This window comes from Asterias amurensis, chromosome 16 (genome assembly GCF_032118995.1).
Source record: "Asterias amurensis chromosome 16, ASM3211899v1".
Lineage (NCBI taxonomy): Eukaryota > Metazoa > Echinodermata > Asteroidea > Forcipulatida > Asteriidae > Asterias > Asterias amurensis.
The window spans coordinates 14,807,113-14,830,202 of record NC_092663.1 but is presented as its reverse complement, the minus strand read 5'-3'; the positions used below and the strand labels follow the sequence as shown (position 1 = coordinate 14,830,202).

The 23,090-nt window shown below is 39.8% G+C and overlaps 1 protein-coding gene across 2 annotated transcripts in view; it reads left to right on the top strand.

Annotated features, from left to right (window-relative positions):
• LOC139948723 (helicase-like transcription factor) overlaps positions 1 to 22,093 on the top strand; it is a 41,496-nt gene extending 19,403 nt beyond the window's left edge. For both annotated transcript variants that reach the window (XM_071947007.1, XM_071947006.1), the window contains 23 exons: positions 492 to 617; positions 973 to 1,199; positions 2,619 to 2,785; positions 3,024 to 3,258; positions 4,069 to 4,143; positions 4,593 to 4,862; positions 5,323 to 5,588; positions 5,844 to 5,939; positions 6,078 to 6,163; positions 6,558 to 6,692; positions 8,063 to 8,292; positions 9,072 to 9,224; positions 9,953 to 10,085; positions 11,613 to 11,751; positions 12,996 to 13,175; positions 14,895 to 15,010; positions 15,866 to 15,948; positions 17,112 to 17,213; positions 18,077 to 18,199; positions 18,841 to 18,953; positions 19,372 to 19,552; positions 20,106 to 20,186; positions 20,651 to 22,093. In XM_071947007.1, coding sequence (XP_071803108.1) covers positions 527 to 617; positions 973 to 1,199; positions 2,619 to 2,785; positions 3,024 to 3,258; positions 4,069 to 4,143; positions 4,593 to 4,862; positions 5,323 to 5,588; positions 5,844 to 5,939; positions 6,078 to 6,163; positions 6,558 to 6,692; positions 8,063 to 8,292; positions 9,072 to 9,224; positions 9,953 to 10,085; positions 11,613 to 11,751; positions 12,996 to 13,175; positions 14,895 to 15,010; positions 15,866 to 15,948; positions 17,112 to 17,213; positions 18,077 to 18,199; positions 18,841 to 18,953; positions 19,372 to 19,552; positions 20,106 to 20,186; positions 20,651 to 20,845 — 3,477 coding nt within the window. In that variant the 5' untranslated portion in view covers positions 492 to 526 and the 3' untranslated portion in view covers positions 20,846 to 22,093. The remainder of the gene's footprint in view (positions 1 to 491; positions 618 to 972; positions 1,200 to 2,618; positions 2,786 to 3,023; positions 3,259 to 4,068; positions 4,144 to 4,592; positions 4,863 to 5,322; positions 5,589 to 5,843; positions 5,940 to 6,077; positions 6,164 to 6,557; positions 6,693 to 8,062; positions 8,293 to 9,071; positions 9,225 to 9,952; positions 10,086 to 11,612; positions 11,752 to 12,995; positions 13,176 to 14,894; positions 15,011 to 15,865; positions 15,949 to 17,111; positions 17,214 to 18,076; positions 18,200 to 18,840; positions 18,954 to 19,371; positions 19,553 to 20,105; positions 20,187 to 20,650) is intronic.
• The last annotated feature ends 997 nt before the right edge of the window (positions 22,094 to 23,090 follow it).

Sequence of the window (23,090 nt, the reverse complement as noted above, 5' to 3'; positions counted from 1 at the left end):
TGTCAGATTTTTTGCAGATTTGACCCCAAAATTTTGATTTTAAGTTCAATAGGTATTTTGATGGAGGTCGAGAAAGTTACACACATGTACAAGCTTTCATTTGAGCCATTGCTCGAAAAAATCTGCCAATATTAGCAGCAGTGAAAAAATGTGCTCAAAATTAGTTTTTGTTGGGATCCCGACAGTATATCATATCACCAATTCTTATAAGAAATGTTTTAAATTTGTGTCATGGTTCCTGACCATTAAAAGTAAAGAGCATGTTCCTCCATGGCCTTAGCTACAGCAGTACTCTCTCCACAGTGGTACAATTTCTTCCTTCATGCTGAAACACATAATTATGAGCTGACTAGTTCGGTGTTGGAAAAACTTCTCTCTCTATTTTAAAATATAAAAAAAGGGACTATTGAAAAAAGCTGACAGACTTGTGAATCGGAACTAATACTAAAACAGGCCTAAATTAATACATTTTTTTTGTTTTCTTCTACTAGATTTGTCCGAGGCAGTCGTTGAAGAAAGTTGAAGAATGAATCGTTATAACCCTTGGGCTTCGGGATGGAATAATAAGAATTACAGACAACGTGGGTCAGGAAGCAGAAGAGGTGCAAAAAGCAGAGGTATTGTTTTTCATTTATTATCCCCTTGTGGTGAAAGTTTCTTTTAAAGGAACACATTGCCTTGGACCATTCATGCTTGGACCGGTCGAGTTGGTCTTTGAAAAGTGTTTGTAATTGTTTGTTATAAAATGAATATGGTTGGAAAGATGTTTCAAAAGATGTTACAAACGATCCATACAAATATGCCTCGAAAATGCATGGTTTTCCTTTAACCTCGTCATGCTCGTCGACTAACATGGTCAGCCATTTATGGGAGTCAAATTTTTTACTCCCATAAATGGCCGACCGTGTTAGTTCGCAAAGCAAAAGAGCTACAAGCTTTTCGAGCCTATCACACCTTATTTTTACAAAACAGGAAAGAAGAAGTCACGCTATGGTTATGAAACCTTGGGTCGCGACCCCTGGCCCCAGGATGACCTTGATGACACTGACCTTATCAGCATGCTTGACAGGACCATGGCGGCCGTGAGTCGTCAGAATGCCAGCGGTGACGGCATTCTTGATGTTGACGACACGGAGGATGAGACGTTGTTTGGACTGATACGAGGAGCTGTGGTTGGCGTGCAATACTACAAGGGAATGGTAGGTACCGATTCATTCAAAATCTATCACAAGAAATGGAAGTGTCGTGGCCGAGCGGTTAAGAGCACCGAATTCAAACTCTGGTGTTTCTGATCAGCAGAGTGTGGGTTCGAATCACCAGCCGTGACACTGTGTCCTTGAGCAAGACACTTAACCATTGCTTCGTCCTTCGGATGGGACGTAAAGCCGTTGGTCCCATGTGTTGTGTAACGCATGTAAAAGAACTCAGTGCACTTATCAAAAAGAGAGGGGGTTCGCCCTGGTGTTCCTGTTTGTGGCTGCTTAATGCGCCGTAGCACCTTGTAAACTCTTATAAGGTGCTAAACAATTGGGTCTCAGAATTCATCACTGCAATAACCTATCTCTCTGAAAGTTTGTATATACTCAGCGCCTTGAGTACCTTGTTTGGTAGCGTGTGCTATATAAGACTTCAATATTATTATTATTAAAACATGATTCACTGCTGCAGTGTTCATGAACAGGCTAGCGTTAAGGCCTAATGCACAGATGTGTATCGATATGCACACATTGGGTACCAACATGCGCAGATTGCTTTCCGATGTGAGAAAATTGCAAACCAATATGCGCAGAATACACTGTCCATTTGGTCAACTGTTGTCCCAGGGTGGTCCGAGAAACGAAACGCCCTCCATGCCTCCCTATCCAGAGCTGTTGTTGAGAGAAGAGGAAGGCTGAAAAACTAGTTGACTGACAAAACTTGTGCAGTTAAACGAAGTAGCATGTAGTTGCCTGGGCACAATTTCATATTGGTGTTAATTGGAAAATTCTGCTCGGCAAATTTCTCTGCTCGGCAAAGAATCAGCTGGGTACTGGTTGCAAAATGTAAACGTAATGCAAATGGCTGCCAGTTTCTGCTAAGCAAGATAATTCTGTGCTTAGCAAACTTATGTGCTTACAGGCTGTACGAAATTGGGCTAGTTGATCTGGAGGTTGCAGGCTTAAATCCCACCCTGGTCAATATTTCTTTGCTCAAACAAAAACTTCGAAAAAACAATCCTGTGATTAAAGGCACTGGACACGTTTGGTAATTGTCAAAGACCAGTATTCTCACTTGGTGTATCCCAACAGATGCATACAATAACAAGCCTGTGAAAATTTTGGCTCAATTAGTAGTTGAAAGTTGCAAGAAAATGATGAAAGAAAAACACCCTTTTTGTAGAAACAAGTGTGCTTTCAGATAGGAATAACAGGGTTCCGGGCCAGAAGTCTTTTGTTATTTTGATTAGAAATTACCTCTTTTTCAAAAACTACATTACTTAAGAGGGAGCCGTTTCTCACAGTGTTTTATACTATCAACAGCCCTCCGTTGCTCAATACCAAGTAGGTTTTTATGCTAATATATATGACTAATTACCTAACGTGTACAGTGCCTTTAACATAATGTTCTTGTTGTTACAGGTGAATAATAATGAGATGGTTGCTTTGGTAAGAGAGCCTAACAACCAGTACGACAGTCAAGCCATCAAAGTAGAGAACATCTGGGGCCATCAGGTGGGCCATATTAAGAGAGAAATGGCGGCTGCTCTATCGCCGTTAGTTGACGGGAAACTTGTTCGTATTGACGGGTAAGATTAGAAGGCACTTTACTCTGGCTCCAACCCTAGCCCCAATTTCTTAGAGCTATTTAAGCAGAGAATATCGCTTTAACAATTTTCTGCTAAGCAGAAATGAGCAGGATACCATTCCCAAATGGTACTTGTGACATAATAATAATTTATTCTCAATATAGCGTTTAACATTAAACATTTAAAACACTGTACAGACAGTTTTGCCTGAAAATATTCTCTGGTTTTACTTTGACAGGGTGGTTCCATACGGCAAGAACAACAGCTACCGTATTCCGGTGGATATATCAGTCTGGGGAAAAGCCGACCAGAAACAGAGTGTCGTGGAACGACTTGGGTATCGAGGGGTGAGGTTTGAACCCCCTCGTGGGCTATCAGAAGGATGGGGCGGGGGCATCGCTAAATCAGGGCCAGTCAAGGTCTACAAACCAAGGGCTTCTGCGGCTGCTCCTGTTCAGCTTACGAAAGCAGAGGTAAGTGAAGTGGCCGAGCAGTCAAACGTACTGGACTCGAGCTCCCAGGCATGATACTCGTCCTACTTTTGTCTGATTTCCGATTTTTGCCTTTGAATAAACCAGAAAAATTGCCAATAAATAACCTGAAAAATATATTAACCCATGCACCATATGAACAATTAGGTCAGCCCTTGATTTTTTTGTGCTCAAAAATCATTTTCCTACTGTTTTTCCAAAGACCAAAATAACAAATATTAATCATGAGCTCTGCTGTTTCTGATTAGCAGAGTGTGGGTTCGAGTCCAGGGGTTGATTTCACAAAGAGTTAGATGAGATAGTAAAAAGCGTATGGAAAGTGCTAATAAAGAACGAGTAAACTTGAGATTAGACTAGTCCTAACTCTTTGTGAAATTCTCCCCCGCTCTTGACACTTACATCCTTTCTCAAGACACTAAAACCATTATCACTTCGTCCTTTAGATGGGATGCTAAGCTGTAGGGGTTGTGTGTTGTGTAGTGCACATACAAAAAGAGGCCAGTAAACATAAAGAAAAGGTTGCTTACGTGTTTATGGCAATGCAGTTGAACGCGCTGCAGCAACTTTAAACTCTTAAAAGATGTTACACACATGGGTCTCAAAATTCGACAAAATTCTGAAATAAAGAATGATAAAGCACTTTGAGACTTCTGTAGAAAGGGTTATATCAAAACTAGTTATTATTTTAAAGACATTTTTTCATATAAAAACTTGCTGTTCGGATTGACTATACCTCTTCAATGTCATGCTTTTGTGATCTTGATCAGAAATGTTTTGAACTTTTATTTTCAGATGCACAATGAACTGGACAAGCTCTTTGAAGGTTTGAAACAAGCTGAAAAGACGACCCCCATGGAACCAGCAGAGGTATGTAGGGCTCATCCTTAAAAACACTGGACACCTTTGCTAATTGTTGAAGACCAGTATTCTCACTTGGTGTATCCCAACATATGCATAAAATAACAAACCTGTGTAAATTTGGGCTCAATTGGTCAATCAAATTTGCAAGAGAATAATTAAAGGAAAAACACCATTGTTGCATTACTTTGTCTGATTTCAGATGGAAAATAAAAAGCTTCAGTTGAATTGGACTGAATTGACATTCCAATTTCTCCCAAGTTTGCCTAAACTTAGAATCTACAACTCTAAAAGAAAATGATGTATTTCTGTTTCTTACTTATTTTCCTGACATTTTTCTTTAAAAAATTGGTGCAAAAAACCCAACAAGATTAGCGATGGTCTTTAAAGGGTTAATGTAACCTCCTCTCTGTTATTTTTTAAAATCATGGTCCGATTATTTTCATCCCCGTGAACAGGCGATAAGCAGCACCCTGTACCTCCACCAGAAGCAAGCACTCAACTGGATGAGCTCTCGTGAGAATACCGACAGCCTCCCGCCGTTCTGGGTGCAGCAGGGGAACGGTAACTTCCTGAACACGGTCACCAACTACAGCAGCACCACAAGACCGCCGACGGTGCGGGGTGGCATCCTGGCCGACGAGATGGGACTGGGAAAGACCCTTGAGATGATCTCGCTGATTCTGACCAACTTCCATGAGGGGAAACCACTTGCTGTGCCTTGCCAAGTAAGATAGATTGTTAGGATGGTTGTGTGATACATTGTAATAAATATTCTCTCAAGCTTTCCTTCCGCAAGTCTCTGACACTGCTGGGTATTATGTATAATATTATTTAATAACTTTGATTTGAAACTTTGCATGGTGGGAGTATAATTAGGTGAGGTTTGTGTAAATCACTTTTGAGTATTGTTGGCTATGAAAGGGCTGGCGTTTTGCAACTCGCCGTTTCGATCAGTTAGATCTGATCGTCTTCATTCTCCTGAAAGAGCATTCCAAAGTGATGCAGGCCGGGAATTACTCACAGACTACGGCCTCCGTTGCCCTTGGCCTTCAGAAGTGTCCTTCTTCAATGTTATGTTTTTGGCCTGGCGATGGTCCAGCATCCGTGTTTCAAAAACATACAACCATGTTTGTGTAGTATCAATAGATATTTGATGATTTGTTTCTCTCTTCTCTTCTTTCACAGGATCCTATAACCATCGATTCAGACTCGGATGGAGAGGTCAAAGACACCGGCACTCAGCCCCCGCCTGGTAAAGAAGAACCACACTGCATCCCTGTCATCCCAGTTGTCATACCACAAGTGGAGATTGTACAGGAACCTGTGGTGGAGACGTTGCCAGGAGGGTCAGGGGAGGCAGGAGTGATCTTGGAGGAGGTGGTTCCGCTACCTTCGATTGACTCTGAAGATGTGGTTATCGTTGAGAGTCTCCAAGATAATGAAATTGTGATGTAAGTTAAACTAGAGATTTTGTTGTTTTTTTCTTTAAAAATGCGCATGATCTGTAATGAACAAATTTTTGGTAAATTCAGAGTCCAAGAAACAAACTCTAACCACAGGTCTGGAATCAGACGCATGCCACGGAGGCCATGTTCTCTGATGTCCCTGTTCTTGTGCCCCTTTCAGTGCGTGTTTTGATTTATTTGCATGAATATTGCTTTGAGTAGATGCGTATCTTGAGTTTCTTGATTCTCTGTCTGCGGTAGAATTCCAGATGATGATGATGACACAAAGGAACATCTGGTTGAACCACCACCAAAGCCAGTGGAAGAGGTCGTCTCCGCAAGCAGTCGACCACAAAGGTAATACCTGAGCTAGCTTCAAAAGTTTCAATAACACACCTCCCCGCTGTAATGGCCACCATTTGCTTTTTTTTTAAAGTTGGTGTATTCCTGCAGAGTCAGAATTGTTAAGCAAGTTTTGTTAATTTCTCCTCGTAGATCCTCCAAGAAACCAGCGCGGTATGTTTTCAGCGACGGCTCTGACCCTGAGGCGGTGTATGAGGAGGAAGTGCCAAAGAAAAAAGGTATCAGAACAAATTTCCATTTTTTGATAAGATATGCAGGGATGAGAAACTTCAGACTTCTCTCGGGGCTCAGACGTTTCTGTGTAGTCAGGTTTAAGAAAACTTAGCTGCTATTTTTTTCAGAAGGAACATTATAATTCCTCGGTATACAATAAGAGAATGACATTCCATTTTTACTTTACTATTTTCAATACATTTTCATCCACTGATGAAATCAATCTTTGTATAATGAAAATTTAATTGTATTGTATATCCTGCAAGTTTTTCCAGCAGGAAACCTGGCAGGAGCCTTTCAGACCTTTTTTTTTTTACCAGCAACAACTTTCCCCGCCATCTGAAGGTTGGAATATAAACTGCACAATGTATGAATATTTGCTTCACTTTGACTTCACAGCTAAGAGTAAATCACAGATAGCGATCGCAGACTCCGCTCCGCCTGTTAAACCAATCGCTGTTGAGGAGCAGCCCAAGAAGGTCAAGAAGGCCCAGCCTAAGAAGGGTGCTAAAGCCAAAGGAGATGACCTGCCAGGTGAGGTTTGGATACAATTTTAAAGAAACATTTTTAACCATTAAGGAACTCTGTGACATAGCAGGCCTTGAACCGTGTTCTTGCAGGCATGCAACTCTTCCGCGTTTCCGTGGGATTCCACGTTTTTTGTTTTTTTTTAAATGTAAAAAAAACCAAAAAAAAAACGTAAAAAAAACTTTTTTTTCTTCTTGTTTTTCTTCTCTTTTTTTTCTGATTTTTTGTTGGGGGCCTAATATATGCCTGGCAACAACAGTGTACAACTACAATCATGTAAAATAAGCCTAGTACATGCTAAAAATGCACCTAAAGAGCATAATAAACCTCAACATTTTCTAGGGTACCGTTGTGGGTATCATGTCCCTTGGCGTTTCGGCTGCCTCGCTCCGCACTTGCGCTGGCCTTCAAAAAATTTCCTCTTTTTTTTCAACGGGCAGTTGCATGCCTGCTCTTGAAATGGCACAACATTCCCTTTGGCTAGGGGCACTTCTCTGAGAAAAATGTAAATTTCTAGTGGACTTTTTAAAAGGCACTACAGCAAAAGCTCAGGGTGCCATGACAACTGCTGAGGGTGTCGTGAGTTAGTTCGAGGTCTGACATGGTGTTAGGATTAGGTGTCCGCAATGTCACATATTCAAAATCCCGGTCATCCTGCTGATCGAGGAAGGAGTTTTAGTTGAAAAATTGCAGCTATGAGAACATTTCAAGTGTTGTGCCCAAAAGTTTACCTAAGAGCGGTTCATGGTAACACGATGTGAACATCTGTTTTGAGTAGTGTTGGTTCTGAAAAGAACCGGTGGTAAACGACTCAGCGTTTTGGTCAGTATGCTTTGACACTACTCAAAAGAGATATTCACAAACCTCTCATAGTTATACTTCCACCATGCAAAGCTTTAAAAACAAATCCCATTAAAGGCAGTGGACACTATTGGTAATTACTCAAAATAATTATCATCATAAAACCTTTTTCTTGATTACGAGTAATGGGGAGAGGTTGATATAGTATAAAACATTGTGAGAAACAGCTCACTCTGAAGTGACGTAGTTTTCGAGAAAGGAGTAATTTTCCACGGATTTGATTTCGAGATCTCAAGTTTAGAATTATTATCTTGCAAGTTCGATGACCAATTGAGCTAAAATTTTCATAGGTTTGTTATTTTATGCATATATTGAGATACACCAACTGTGAAGGTCAGTCTTTGACAATAACCAATAGTGTTCACTGTCTTTAACGACTCAATGTTTTTGTCAGTATGCTTTTACACTACTCAAAAGAGATATTCACAAACCTCTCTCTTTCAGCAAAGCTTAAAAAAAAAAAATCCCATTAAATCATATATTTAAATTAAATGAGAAATGCTTTCTTTTTCCAGATATTCTACAACTCCCAAATCTACCCCAGTTGCCAACAGTAAATCTATTGCCAAGACCATCACCTACCATGATGCCCTCTACTTCGTCTACCAAAAGTGCTGCAAAAGTCCCCCCTGTGAAATCATCTCAGAAAGGTCCCAAGACCCTGGGTCTAGGGGCTGGAACCTCATCAAAGGGACCCAGGCCAACTCTCATCGTCTGTCCACTGTCAGTTCTCAGTAATTGGTTGGTAAGTCACGGAGGAGTTTCTTCTTTAAGTTATGACACCACTCGAAAAATGTTGACAACACTCACAAAGTTGTGACATCACTCAAAAAAGTTGTGACATCACTCACACAGTTTTGACACTGCTAACAAAATTGTGACACCACTCAAAAATGTACAGACCCATTCATTGTTGACATCCATATATTCAAAAATTTACTCTGAAAGAGGGTATACATGTACTACACATTGTTAACTAGAGGTTAGAGACTTGTAATTTTCTGATAGGGATTGCATCACGAAACTTTAAAATAATGGTGTTGGTGTAGTGGTATTTTTACTCGCCTTCCACCTGTAGAACCCTGGTTTGAATTCCGCCAGAGGCACTATGTGAGTTGGGTTTTCAGTCTCTAACTAATGGCATCGGTTTTCCCTGGAATTTTTATCAAGGGTTTTCCTCCCACATCTAAAACTGAAATTTCCTTCCTTGTCTTCTCTCCATTGGGTTCTTGGCTAGTACACTGATTAAGTTCACTTTTCTGAGAGTCCCCAGCTTCACAACCAGAATAAATGAAATGAAACTCATCATCATCAGAATAGCATCATGCATTTCTGCACTGACTTCTAAATAGACCGATCTTGAGTTGCCACTTCTGCCTCCTCCAAAGACCCACCCAGTGCCCAGTCTGGAGAGGTCCCTCTGGATTACATTTGTCCATGTTGTCCTTTGGCTGCGTCGTTCACATTTTCCAAACCCAAATAGATATTTTGTTCACATCATTTAAACATTTTTCATCATTCCAGAACCAGTTTGAGGAGCACGTCAGGCCAGACGTTGATCTTAATCTGTACACTCACTACGGTTCAGACAGAGTCAAGAGCCATGGGAAACTCTTAGGCCAAGACGTCATCTTGACCACATATAACACCTTAGCAGCTGACTTTAAGGCCAAGAAAGTAAGTACCTTCTTCTTTTCTTGTGTTCTATTTATAATGAGTGTGGTAATAAGCCACAAAATATTGACAACATAGGGAGACCGCTAGCATACGCCTCTCTTAATACTTATGCATGACATCATAATTCTTACCCAAAATGAGGTTATGGGCGCACGTACCCCATCACTTGCCATGGCTGCGCCCATCGCCTAGTTTTGAGTAAGCATTGAGACGTACCTCATGCATAAATAGGCGTATTAGGGCTAGACCATCGGAGGTCGCAGTTTCCTGCTCTTTAGGAAAATAGTACAACATTTAACACAATTTCCACCCTCAGCAAATGACAAACTTAGAATTTCTCTCCCCAAGGAACATCATGTCACATTTAAAATATCTAAACAAAAAATATACAAATGGTGAACAAATAAGTCCAACTCCCAAAAAGCCCCAGTTACATCCAAGGTATATAAATAGTGACCTCAATCGTCATACCTCTTCAATTTTGCAGCCTTAGCCCTAACCAATTCCTCTATTACTATAACACTCGCCCCTATAATATTAAAATAAAATAAAATCTTCGAAGTGAATTGGTTCTTAAAATGCTTTATACTATCGAAATAAGCTGTACTTTGGCCAAGCAAGTTTGTTGCCATTAATTTTAAGAGTGATCACCAAACATGTCCCTACCCTTTAAATACCCCCCCCCCCCGCCCAAAAAAAACTGTAACTCGTTTTTTTTTATTTGAAAGGGCAACAGTCCGTTACATAAGGTTGACTGGTTGAGAGTGGTTCTGGATGAGGGACATACAATCCGTAATCCCAGCGCCCTTCAGACAAAAGCTGTCTTGGAGTTGAAGGCGGAACGCAAGTGGGTCCTGACAGGTAAGAGATGAGCAACTTGTGGTTTTCATTTCTCACAGATGTTTTATTTGACCTTCAAAATTCTCAATCAAAGAACTTGAGGGAAAGTGTTAAAGCCATTGGACCCATTCGGTTCAGAAAAAAAATAAAAGTTCACAGATTTACACATAATTTACAGGGTTTACAGAAGGTAATGGTGAAATACTTCTCTTGAAATATTATTCCATGAAATGCTTTACTTTTCGAGAAAACAGCAACACAATTTAAATTTTCGTTAACGAGAATTACAAATTTATTTCAAACACATGTCATGACACGGCGAAATGCGCGAAAACAAGGGTGGGGTTTTCCCGTTATTTTCTCCCGACTCCGATGACCGATTGAGCCTAAATTTTCACAGGTTTGTTATTTGATATATAAGTTGTGGTACACGAAGTGTGGGCCTTGGACAACACTGTTTACCTAAAGTGTCCAATGGCTTTAAAGCACACATCAATGTAAGGGTAAAAACCAAAAGTTATATTCCTTATTGGAATGAATCAATGCAGTACCCGCTGCTTAGGATTCACACCGCCTCTAGCCATCAGTGATTTGCACCGGTGCAATTTGCACTGGTAACTTATAGGCAATAACTGCACTACACCAAAAAGGAACACTTTGGAATTATTTCTCAAACGTTGTTTACAATCTCTGAGAAAATTATGTGAAATTTTGAATGGGAGTGCTTTTTCTTCCTGAGATTGCTTGTCCCCTTCATATTGACTTGTGTGACTTTGCCATAGAAGACCTGCCCCCGATTTCACGAAACTCATCGCAAGTAGCGACGCATCGTAGGAGGGTTTGCATTGCGTCGCAGACCAATAAGACACGTCGCGGCTGCGACGAGTTCGCAACTTAAGACGTGTAACCGCTCGCAACTTGCACTTTGTGAAATCGGGGGCTGTTTCCATATTGATTCAATTATGGACATTTACACTCTATTTTGTTATAATGATAGAAGTTGATATAACGCTCATATCCATCCAAGTGATACTCGGGCCCCTTCAAGTCCTTCAACATTCAATAATTTCCTTAAGCTTGGGCGATATCGATATCATTTTGTTCATGATATATCGCCGACAATATATCGCGATATTCGATATAATCGCCATTAATGAAATTTGACATCATCAGTCTTAAAACTCCAAGTGAAAGTTGTAGAAGAGACAGTCATAGCATAAGACAGGTGTTCTAATGACCTATTCTTCTGGTTTTACTCCAAACCTATGGGGTGCAAGATGTCTCAGCTAGCAAATACATCGCGATATTTAATCGATATGATATATCGCGATATATCACGATATATCGCGATATATCGCGATATATCAATATTTCGATTAAAACCAAATCCATCCAATATCGAAATCGTTTCCAAATTAATATCGCGATGTACGATAATATCGTGATATCGCCCAACCTGCAAGGTATTGTGGACCTGCGATTATCAGATTCATTGATTTTGTATCATCACGATAAAGTGAACCATTGAGTTTTGCAATCGGTTTTCAGGTACACCCATCCAGAACAGCATTAAGGACCTGTGGGCACTAATGGCCTTCCTAGGACTAGAGCCCTTCAAGTCTAATCGTGCCTGGTGGCAGCGTACCATCGTCAGGCCCATCAACCAGGGTGATAAAACAGCCATTGAGTAAGTCAGCACTGTATTCATGAAGTTGGTAGTTCGCTTAAAAATATCCAGAATATTTATTGTGAAAGGGTAGGGTTAAAGGCAGTGGACACTATTGGTAGCTACGCAAAATAATTCTTGGCATACAACCTTACTTGGAAACGAGTAATGGGGAGAGGTTGATGGTATAAAACATTGCGAGAAACAGCTCCCTCTGAAGTGCCATAGTTTTGGAGAAAGAAGTAATTTTCCTTGAATTTGATTTTGAGACCTCAAGTTTAGAACTTGAGGTCTCGAAATCAAGCATCTAAAAAGCACACAACTTCGTGTGACAAGGGTGTTTTTTCTTTCATAGTTATCTCGTAACTCTGACGACCGATTGAGCTCAAATTTTCACAGGTTTGTTATTTTATGCATATGTTGAGATACACCAAGTGAGAAGACTGCTCTTTGACAATTACCAATAGTGTACACTTGCTTGAAAAAAAATGTTTGAGTAATATTTACTAAGGTGTTTTCTCACCCTATACATTTTTTTCTTATTTTAATTCACTTGTTTTTTGTTTCCTTTGGCAAAGTCCCCTTTTCGTTTTGAAATATCACTGGAAAAAAAACGGAGCAAATATGTCCACATGTAGGAAGAATAATTCGTTCTTGGAATACATGACGCTTCAAATTTTGGGGTATAAAAACTTCTTCTTTATAAGGATGTGTGGTTCTTGTGAAAAATGCAAGTATCGAGAAATTTTCCTCTTCCTGTATTTGTCAACAATTTAAAGTTTTAACAATCAATCAATCAATCAAATGTAATTTGTATAGCGCCTTAATCAAAGGTTTGCTCAAAGGCGCTGAGGCACAGAAGAAATAAAAAGTTATTGATGGTATGCCTCCTGAAACAAGTGGGCTTTCAGAAGTGCCTTGAATGTGTTGACAGACGTTGTGTCCCTGATGTGATTGGGAAGTTTATTCCAGAGTTTAGGTCCATAAACCGAGAAGGCTCTATCAGCAAAAGTGATGTGACAGGTGGATCTCTGTGGAAACGGTGTGCGTGCGTCTACTTGCTAGGTATATTATGTTGTTTGAGAACTGTCTTGCTCTATATTCTACTACCGCGGAGTAGACTAGGTAAGTTTTATCAACCAGATGACCGGCACAATTAACATTCAACTAGGTGGTCAAGAAAACTCTGAAAGTCAGTTGATGCTTTTTTCACAAAATTTTTTCACTTTCTTAATCGCTCAGTTATTGTTGTCTCTTTATTTCAGTCGTATTTCCCATCTAATGGGCCAGATTGCCCTCCGGCGGACCAAGACCCAAAAGGTCAAAGGTGAACTCCTGGTTGACCTTCCATCTAAGCAGGTTTTCATTCAGCACGTGGAGTTATCAGTCGAGGAGAGAGCAGTTTATGACAGCATGGCGAAGGAGGGAAAACTAACCATTGGAAAGTAAGTCTAGGACTGCGATTGAATTTATTGGTTGAGAACTGGGCCCAATTTCATAGCGCTGCTAAGCACACAAATTTGCTTAGCATGAAACTTTATCCTTGATAAAAACAGGATTACCAACCAAACTCCATTTGTTGCTTGTTGCTTCTTCCTGGTATTCAGCTGTTGTTTGCTTGTCCTGAAAATCACGTGGAAATTTGGTTGGCATTCCTGTTTTTATCAAGGGAGAAATTTCATGCTAAGCAAGTTTTTTTGGTAAGCAGCGCTATGAAATTTGGCCCTGGACATATTAATAGCTCAGATTGTCCTTTGAGATTGTAGCAGTGTCAGTAGACCTCTGTGCTTTCACTATAGTGGTCTCATTGTTCTTACTTAAAGGAAGTGGACACTATTGGTAGTTACTCAAAATAATTATTAGCATAAAACTTTTCTTGGTAACGAGTAATGGGGAGAGGTTGGTAGTATAAAACATTGTAAGACCAACTCCCACTAAGTGACTTAGTTTTCGAGAAAGAAGTAATTTTCCAAGAATTTGATTTTGAGACCTCAGATTTAGAATTTGAGGTCTTGAAATCAAGCATCTAAACGCGCACAACTTTGTGTGACAAGGGTGTTTTTTCTTTCATTGTTATCTCGCAACTTCGACGACCGATTGAGCTCAAATTTTTACAGGTTTGTTATTTTATGCATATGTTGAGATATACCAAGTGTGAAGACTAGTCTTTGACAATTACCAATAGTGTCCAGTGTCTTTAAGAAAATAGTGCTAAGTGTGTGTTGGTCTTGGGCATGCTATTCCCCATACCTTGCGCATGCCCCTGTAATGACAGGTACAAGTAGTACAGACACTGGTCAAAACATCCTCAAATATGGGGCAACCTCTGGCTACTCATTTGTTTAGTGCCACCCTATTTCTTTACACTGTCCAAACATATTCTTTTATTGTATAATTATTCAAACGTGTTCTTAAAGTGCTGGAAACAGTTCCTTATACGGTTATGCTGGATGCAACAAGTAGTCTTCAGTTTTACAGTAAATACCATGTGAAAGTAGGCAGGCAGTGATTGAATTTATTGGTAGAGAACAGGAGAAAATTCGCAAAAAATATATACGTTCAGTGGAAGAGTATACATCATCTTCCGACCTCCAAAAGGGAAGTACACGTAGATGTTCAATAGACCTTTATCATGATGTGGCCATCTTGATCTACTCCATTCCAATTCACTAGCCAAACTGAGGCTAGAAGAAGTAATAGTCTGGTGCCATGTTTGAGCAATGAATGTTAGCATTCATTGTTGGTAATGGATACAGGGAACATGGCCAAGATGGTGACAGCATGATGAAGGTCAAAACAAACTCCTTCACAACATTGTTTCATCCGTACAAGTATTACACCACCTTCAACCTGACATCTCCTATGTGTGTTGGTGGTGCGGCTACGAAGGAACTATAACCCATCTTTTCATAACCTGCCCGGCTATAGACCATGTGACCTTTGTTTTACTGAATAACGCACAGTGGCATTGCCAACCAAAATGGCGCATCCAAGATTATTATGTTGATGACCTCAGGTGAACTGGGTCAATACTGGACCCTCGTCCCACATGTCAAGGTCGCCCACGCCAGGTCGTCCGTCTCTCAAACTACCTCATTGTTAGTTTCAAATCTGTCATTTATTAGTTGTATCAAAAGTATAATTATTTCTGTTTCATTTTGAAGGTATTTCAACAAAGGCGCATTGTTGGCCCATTATGGTGACGTCCTGGCCATCCTACTACGACTGCGTCAGTTGTGCTGCCACCCTACCCTCATTGCTGCCGCTACACTCAAAGAAGGTAAATTTCATAACTTCTTTGTCGTTTTGCAAATCTCAGAAAATGTAAACATTATTGTGGAAGCAATGTAGTTTTAGCACAGCCGCTTATCTGTTGTTTATTAGTTGTCTGTGTAGCACAAAGTGTACCCATGATTGTGGCTGCGCACATTTGTATGAACCCACTTACAACAAGCTTCGAAATACCTGGGTTAGCTCTTTCGTGCGCCGACAGCAGGTCGATTTAACTCCTTTCAGAAAAATAGTTGTGGTACGAAAAATACAGGTAGCACAGCGACATAGTTTAAAGAATGGGAAAGAGTCTCTTGAGAGTGCTATTGTGATCTTTTCGGGGTGGGTTGCCATTTGCCAAACCGATTAAAGGAACACGTTGCCTTGTGCCGGTCGAGTTGGTCTTTGAAAAGCGTTTGAAACCGCTTGGTATGAAATGCTAACGGTTAGATAGATAATTTAAAAGTAGAATATAATGATCCCCACAAACATGCCTCGAAATTGCACGGTTTTCCTTTTATGTCGCGAAGAAACACGGTCGGCCATTTTGTGGGGTTTGACTCCATAAAATGGTCGACCGTGTTAGTTTGCGACGTAAACGGAAAACCGTGCAATTTCGAGTTAGCTTATGTGGATCATTATATTCTACCTTTAAAATATCTTTCTAACAGTTTGCATTTCAGTTTCAAAAGCTTTTCAAAGACCAACTTGACCGATCCAAGGCAACATGTTCCTTTAAACAATGTGGCCATATGATCAACTCCTAAAATAATGAAGCATGATTTAATTTGCTGCCTTTACTTCATCCACGTCCATAAATTTCTTCTTGACCTTTGACCTAGCTCTTGACCATCTTACCTCACAGATGAAGACAACGGAGGAGAAAGTGACCTGAAGAAGAAGCTGATTACAACCCTCTTGGCCGTCCTCAGTCAAGGAGCAGATGAGGTGAGTCACAAAAACACAAAACAAATTATGAAGAAAAAGTCACCCTGGACAAATTTTAATTTTCCTTCAACCACGACAAATGAAACATTGATCCCTTTTTTACCATTGGGTAAAACCTTTGACTTTTTATTGTCATATCTTCTCTGCAAAATCTCTTGAATTTTCAGAAAAACTCTACCCTGTTGGTTTAACAACTACACCTTTTACAACCCCGAAGTGATTACAAATCTGTATCCAGAGCTGTATTCCTTTCCCATTCCCAGAAAGGTCACCCTGGACCAACTTTAATTTTCCCGTCACTTTGACAAAGCGAAATACGATATTCGAATTGAAGGGTCAAGAGTGTCCTTGAGCTACAGTCATTACCCTAATAGCTTCTACCTCCCTCGGGGGTTATTAAAGTCAGAGCGAGCATACGATGTTATTGCGTTTGACGAGGCACATTAAGCTGCTACTCTAGTTCAGAAAGGTTGTATTTGCTCTCTCTCCCCCCCCCCCCCAAGATTCTGTTGTCTGACTGAAAAGCTGACAACTCGCTTTCACCCATTGGGGACATTATGTAAAACTTTAGACCGGAAGCGTCGTGTAGAATCTGTGTAATTATTTTCAAAATATCATCGAAGGTTTGTTGTCACTAATGGGATGTTGGTTTCCAAAGATCATGCTTGCAGCTTTTGTCATCTGTTCAGCGGTTTACACTTGTTTCTGCTTTAATTACAGTGCAACAGATAATTGAAATACTTGTTCTAGTCCAGGGTCCAATTTCATTGAGGTGAAAAACTTGCTTGACATTTTTCTGCTAAGCAGAAAGAGCAGAAATGAGCAGGACACCAGTCACAAATTGTACTTTTGACATGGTAGTATAGTTGGTGACTTTATTCTGTTTAGCAAAATTTTGTTACGCTTAGCTACTTTTACTGCCAAAGCTGCTCTATGAAAATGGGCCCTGGCAATTTCCTCTTAATTGTAAGAGCAAAGTTGCATGCCTTGAAGGTGTGATTAGTGTGTTAATTTTTTTTTTGGAAAGTGTAAAAAGAGGCCGAGATGATACACGATATATATTCATCCATACTTAGTATGCCTTTGAAACTTTGAAATAGAAAAAAATACCCTAAATTTACCCAGAAATTACCTTATTTTATGAATAATTTTTTGTTTCTTAGGAATGCTGCATTTGTCTAGAGTCTTTGCGAGGTCCAGTCATCACACCGTGTGCTCATGTCTTCTGTGCTCGATGCATCAGTGATGTCATCAACAACGAAGCGGTAAGTTCAGAATGTTGTTTACCTAAAATTATATCAATATTCTCACCTGACAGCTTCTGTTGTGTTTTCCTTTAGCCTTTTTTAAGGACTCTGCTTGGGTCGAATCTAACGTTAGACGAATCATGAGTCCATGAACACATTTGAGACCAAAGACCAGCAAACCATCTATTTTGTTATTTAAAGGCAAGCCGCTACAAGCTACCTGGCTTATTTTGGGCCTTGCCTCTGTGCGTTTTCCGCCAGTTTATTCTTTTTCTGTCATTTATATATACCTGTATGTATTATTATAATATTGTGGAAATGTTTTGTGGAAATAAATGTATATTGAATTGAACCAGTCTCAAGACCCTTTTCAAGACCTACAAGACTGGCATTTTACTATAGGTCCTTTTGGTTGCAGCAGCTAATTTTTCTTCTTCTTCGAAACTATGATGCAATCTCCCTTGTGGTGAACAAGTCACGCAAACTAGTCACAGAGAGAGCTTTTTCCACTGCTGCCTTCGTCCTGTCCCCATAAAAAAAAACCACTCAGACTGCTCTGTCCGTAAAAAAGAGTGTCAAAATTCACCTGTTCTCCAACTTAAAGCTAGTACGTTGCACATAATCTGAAAGCACACAACTTTGTGTGACAAGGGTGTTTTTCTTCCATTATTATCTCGCAGTTTTGATGACCAATTGAGCTCAAATTTTCACAGGTTTGTTACTTTGTGCACATGTCTGTATGTTGAGATACACCAAGTGAGAAGACTGGTGTCCAGTGTTTTGAAGTGCCTTAGGTAATTTGTTGCTTTATAAATTCAAATATTATTATAATTAATTTGACTAATAACAATGCAACCTGTACACTTACTTGAATGATTCAGATGGCTTCAAGATGTCCTCTTTGCCGTGGCAACATCGAGAAGGACACCCTCGTGGCCGTGCCGAGACAGGCTCAGCAGGAGCAGAAGGAGGTGATAGATGCTGACTGGCACTCTAGCGCTAAGGTAAGCAACATCAGACCCTCTCTGATTTGCTTTCCTCTGTGATATTATATTCCGTCTTCAGGGCTCAAAATTTACACTGGCCTGCGTCCGAGGCTTGTGATTATAGCATAGAGTCAGTAACGCGTATCTTCCCTTCGATGGAGCTAGGAGCTTGGGCAGCTCAAGAAGGATGCAGCTCAACAAGAAACTGGCGAGTTGAGGACACTCATGCTTGATCGGGATGTGTGGAGAGCGACCATCAAAGGCTCTCGAGTTGGCGTCGGCTGAAAATGACCTCTCACACTACTAGTAGTAAACTCATGACTGCACAAGTTTGGCGGTCTTGTGTTTTTGTTTAAATGTTGACTGTCAGTCTGATAAATCTGTTTTTTCATTTCTGTTGAGTATTGGACAATTCAAGATCAATCTTCTCTTTGTGGTTATTCCAATTATAACAGTTCAAATGTGAATGGAGTTGGTATTTTCCAAATTCTCGTCTTGTAAACTCTGTTCCAGTACACATTTTGAGCTACAAACCTTGTGAAACATTTTCCCCAAGTGGGAGCCCTCGTTTTTGACGGTAATATAGTAGCCCAGTGCAGGCGATTGTAAGATTTGAACTCCCACCTCAGCTTTCAGTCTTATGTCCTTGCTTCCAACAGGTCGATGCTGTGCTTGAGTGTTTGATCCGAGAGCGTGAGAAGGATCCTGCCACCAAGAGCCTCGTGGTGTCTCAGTTTACCAAACTACTCAGTCTGGTGGAGAAACCTCTCAGGTAAGCTCAGTGAAATCTTGAAGATGGCTGAAGTTTGACATGAACCTCACACCTCTAAATAACAGTTGAGTTTCCGGTAAAATCCCGGCTATGAAACTTGTGCCCTCGGAAAAGGCACTTAACCATAATTGCTGTGTAAAGATTTTGGAAGGTGGTGCATTCTGCTCTACCAGCCATGCTGCTAGTGGGTGAGTGCCTACATCCTTATGGAGTGTAAAAGGGTTTAACTCTATTTCAGCCCCAGGAGTAGGTTGCAATATGCCCCTGGTCTCGGTTGATTTGAGTTTACAGTCTCAATCAGTTAAGTGTTGCCCTCACCGTGCTGTGGCCATCCTTGGCCTTGTGATAAATCATTCCCTGAAACTTATGTAACATTGCAGATTCTTGTCTTGACGGTTGATGTTTTTGTCTTTATCAGGGACAGCGGTTTTCGTTTTGTTCGTCTTGATGGCAGCATGAGTAGGAAGCAACGCTGTGAAGCCATTGAGGCTTTCTCAAGTACCCTGCTCAACACACCGACTGTCTTTCTACTCTCACTGAAGGCTGGGGGTGTCGGAATAAACCTCACCGCTGCCTCTAGGGTGTTCCTTCTCGACCCAGTAAGCTCTAGACACTTTCAGATTTCTTTTTGTTTTCTTTTGGGTATTCCTTTTGGGGGATGAACTATGAAAAATTGACCAGGCTAGGACTGAACTTGCAACCTTTGGATTGAACTGTTTGGGCTCTTCAAATTAAAGATATTGAAAAAATAGGGAGACCACCAACATAAGGACTAGATAGCTAGTTGTCAAACTTGAGGTCACAAATTTAAATTCCGCTCCAGTGAGTATGTCTTTGTTCAAGCCAAACCTATTGATAAATTAAGTAACTTAAGTTGTACTTGAAGTAAGTTGGGAAGGTAGTGCACTCCAGGCTCCTAGTGGATGATACCCATGCTGACATCCTTATGAATTGTGAAGGGGTTTACCCTGTTTCAGTCCAAGGAGTAGGTGGGTTGGGATTTGGGTCGATAGGGTCGATATTGTGTAGTCCTTAACTTGAAGTGGCCGCTCATGGCCTTGTGATTTTAGGTGACCTCTCATAAAAAAAAAGTATTTTAAACTTAATATTTGGCACAAATTGTTTATTCATAGATTAAATTCATTTCCCCAGGCCTGGAATCCTGCTTCTGAAGATCAATGCTTTGATCGCTGTCATAGACTCGGACAAACCAAAGATGTGGTTGTAACAAAGGTAAATAAGACTAATGCTTTAAAGACACTGGACACTATTGGTAATTGGCAAAGACTAGTCTTCACAGCTGGTGTATCTCAACATATGCATAAAATAACAAACCTATGAAAATTTGAGCTCAATTGGTTGTCGAAGTTGCGAGATGTTAATGAAAGAAAAAAACTAACCTTGTCGCACCATGGTCACACAAAGTTGTGTGCTTTCAGATGCTTGATTTCGAGACCTCAAATTCTAAATATGATGTTTCAACTTTAAATCTCAACTTCAAAGTTATTAATCTTAAAAAATCTCAACCTAAAGCGTTCTTAGTATTATAATTGTTTTAACCCTTACACCAGCACTGTATATTCGGTACTTTCCAGGTTTTTTTGAAAAAAAAAGCTCTTAAAAAATCTCAACTTAAATTTTTCTTCGTCTTGAAGTGTTCTTTAGTTAACTCATTTCGACCTTTTTCCCACAATCAGTTTATCGTGAAGAACTCCATCGAGGAACGCATGCTGGAACTCCAGGAGAAGAAACGCAAGCTGATGGCAAGTGCCTTCAGCAACAAGATGTCTGCCGACGAGAAGCGCCAGTCTCGCATCAACGACATCCAGACGCTGATGAACCTGGACTCCAGTGGGGCCCAGAGCTCCACTGCTCCAGCTGCTACCCGGTAGAGCAAATGAGGAGGAAGTAAAAGAGGACAGGGAGGGAAGAAAAACGAGAAAGGGCGTGACTGATCTTAAGGTGAGATAATGTCTTAAGGGTTTTTGCTGACAGCAAGCATTTTGAAAACAAAGTACAAGAAGCATTTTAGGTATTTACTTCAGAAATTACTAAAAGAAATGGATAAATCAGTTTTAATGTTTGCAGGATGTTTACTTCCTAGTTGTGTGCGTTCTTCAAAGAGATGTAATTTTCAAAGCAAAAGTAATATACTCTTAAGTGATCTGAAATTGACAGGTTAATTTGTTTTGTTAGGTGATCTTAAACTAGACATTGTTTTATACCAACGTTGTATTCTTCTATTGAAAGTTTATAAGTGTTGGGTTGACTTTGCCTAAGATAAGTTTTACTTTGAATTGTGTGAATAGACAATGCACTGTTGTGAACACAACTCTAAGATGACACTTTGCCCCGAATTTGAGTTAGATTATGCTTTTTATACGTTTATCTTACATTTTTCATGCTCTTTCGCTACCAAAAACAAAAGAGTTTGTATTAAGCCATATCACATAATTACAGTACTGCTTATATTACTTTTATTTTTATATGTTTTTTTTATAAGTTTGTGGATATACTTTTGGTAGGTGCTTAATTAACATTGCTTAGAACCAACTTCTTGCCTACAGTAAAACCCACCGCTGTTTGTCGTGACGTCATGTCACAGCTTTGGATTGAAAAACTTGCCTTGATTTTGACAATACATGAAACAGTCATCGCACTGCTTCACATGTATGCTTGTGTACACTGCTGTTTGATGACTCTTTTTGATCAACATAAACTTATGTAACAAAATAGAATAATTTTGGGATTGAACAAAGACAAATTTACCAGAGTGGGATTTGAACCAACGACTTGACTGGTATCATGCGGTATTTGATCTCCATTATAATGAGTGATGTACATTGCTTTAACTGCAGTCGGCGAAAGCTTACAAAAACATTTTAGTTGTTTCTTAATGCTGTTATTGCTATCCATCGTTAATATATGTTTTACATTTAGATGTATTCATAATTTGTAATAACTGTTCCACCTGTTTTTGTAGTGATAGTTATGTATCGAATCCCATTTAGTGTTTGTGATCGTGTTCATTTTTTGTTTTATGATTTTGTTTCTGTATACATATATATAATTTTTATAAAATCATTTGTTGATTGTTTTATTTTGTTAATGTATTTATTTTTGTTATCAAACCATTATTTTTCGATTAAAAAGTTCTGTTGCTGCCATTTGATTTTACTTTTCTGTTTGTGTTATTTTTGTTTATGGTCTTTGTTTTGTAAGTGTATGGTTGTTGTAGCGAGGGGCGTCTCAACAGCTGGATGTTCAACACCTGTTAAAGGAACATTACAGAATTGTTTTTTTGCTGACAAAACAGTTCCTGGCAATGTAAGCACGTTATGTATTCCACAATATACATAAACTGGCAAACCTAAAGAAGTTTGAGATCGATCGGCCATCTGGGTCACGAGAGAATAGTGAAAAACCGATTACATATTTTGCATCGCATCGATGCCAAAATAAAAAAGAATAAAACGCTCACTGAGCGATAAACTCCAAAAGCAAAGTTAGATTATATATTATTCATCAAATATGACATTTCAAAGGATGTTTTCAACTATCATCATCATTAGACCGTGTAAGTTTTATGTAAATCTTAGATCTTCACGATTTTTGTTTCTTTACCAATTCTGTAATGTCCCTTTAACAGGTGTTGAACATCTTTCTGTTTGATGCACTGTCTCCTCTGTGCACAGCTACTGTCATGGGTACACTTTTTGTTACAAAAACACTAAATGAACAGATAAATATTGAGTAACTATTTGCAGATCTTGTATTAAACAATCTCGAGCACTTTTTATTTATCATTCACACAGCTATCGTCAAGTGATCTACAAATAGCATTGAGATAACTGCAACATCAGTGGTTTGACAACTGTTTATAAAATGGACACGAAAACAAGTGTACCAATGATTGTGGCTGTGCCCCTCTTCTATGGGTACTTTCATGACCCTCCGTCTCCCCAATGCCCAGAGTGTCTCTTTACCCCTCGGCACGCACGCACCATCACTCACTGCACTCGCTTTGCCACATCATCTCACCCCTTCACTGTATCTGTTCCAAACGCTAATACTGTGAGATATTCAAAAAGCTTCTACTCTGTTCTACATTACTTTGGAATGACCTACCTTAATGTA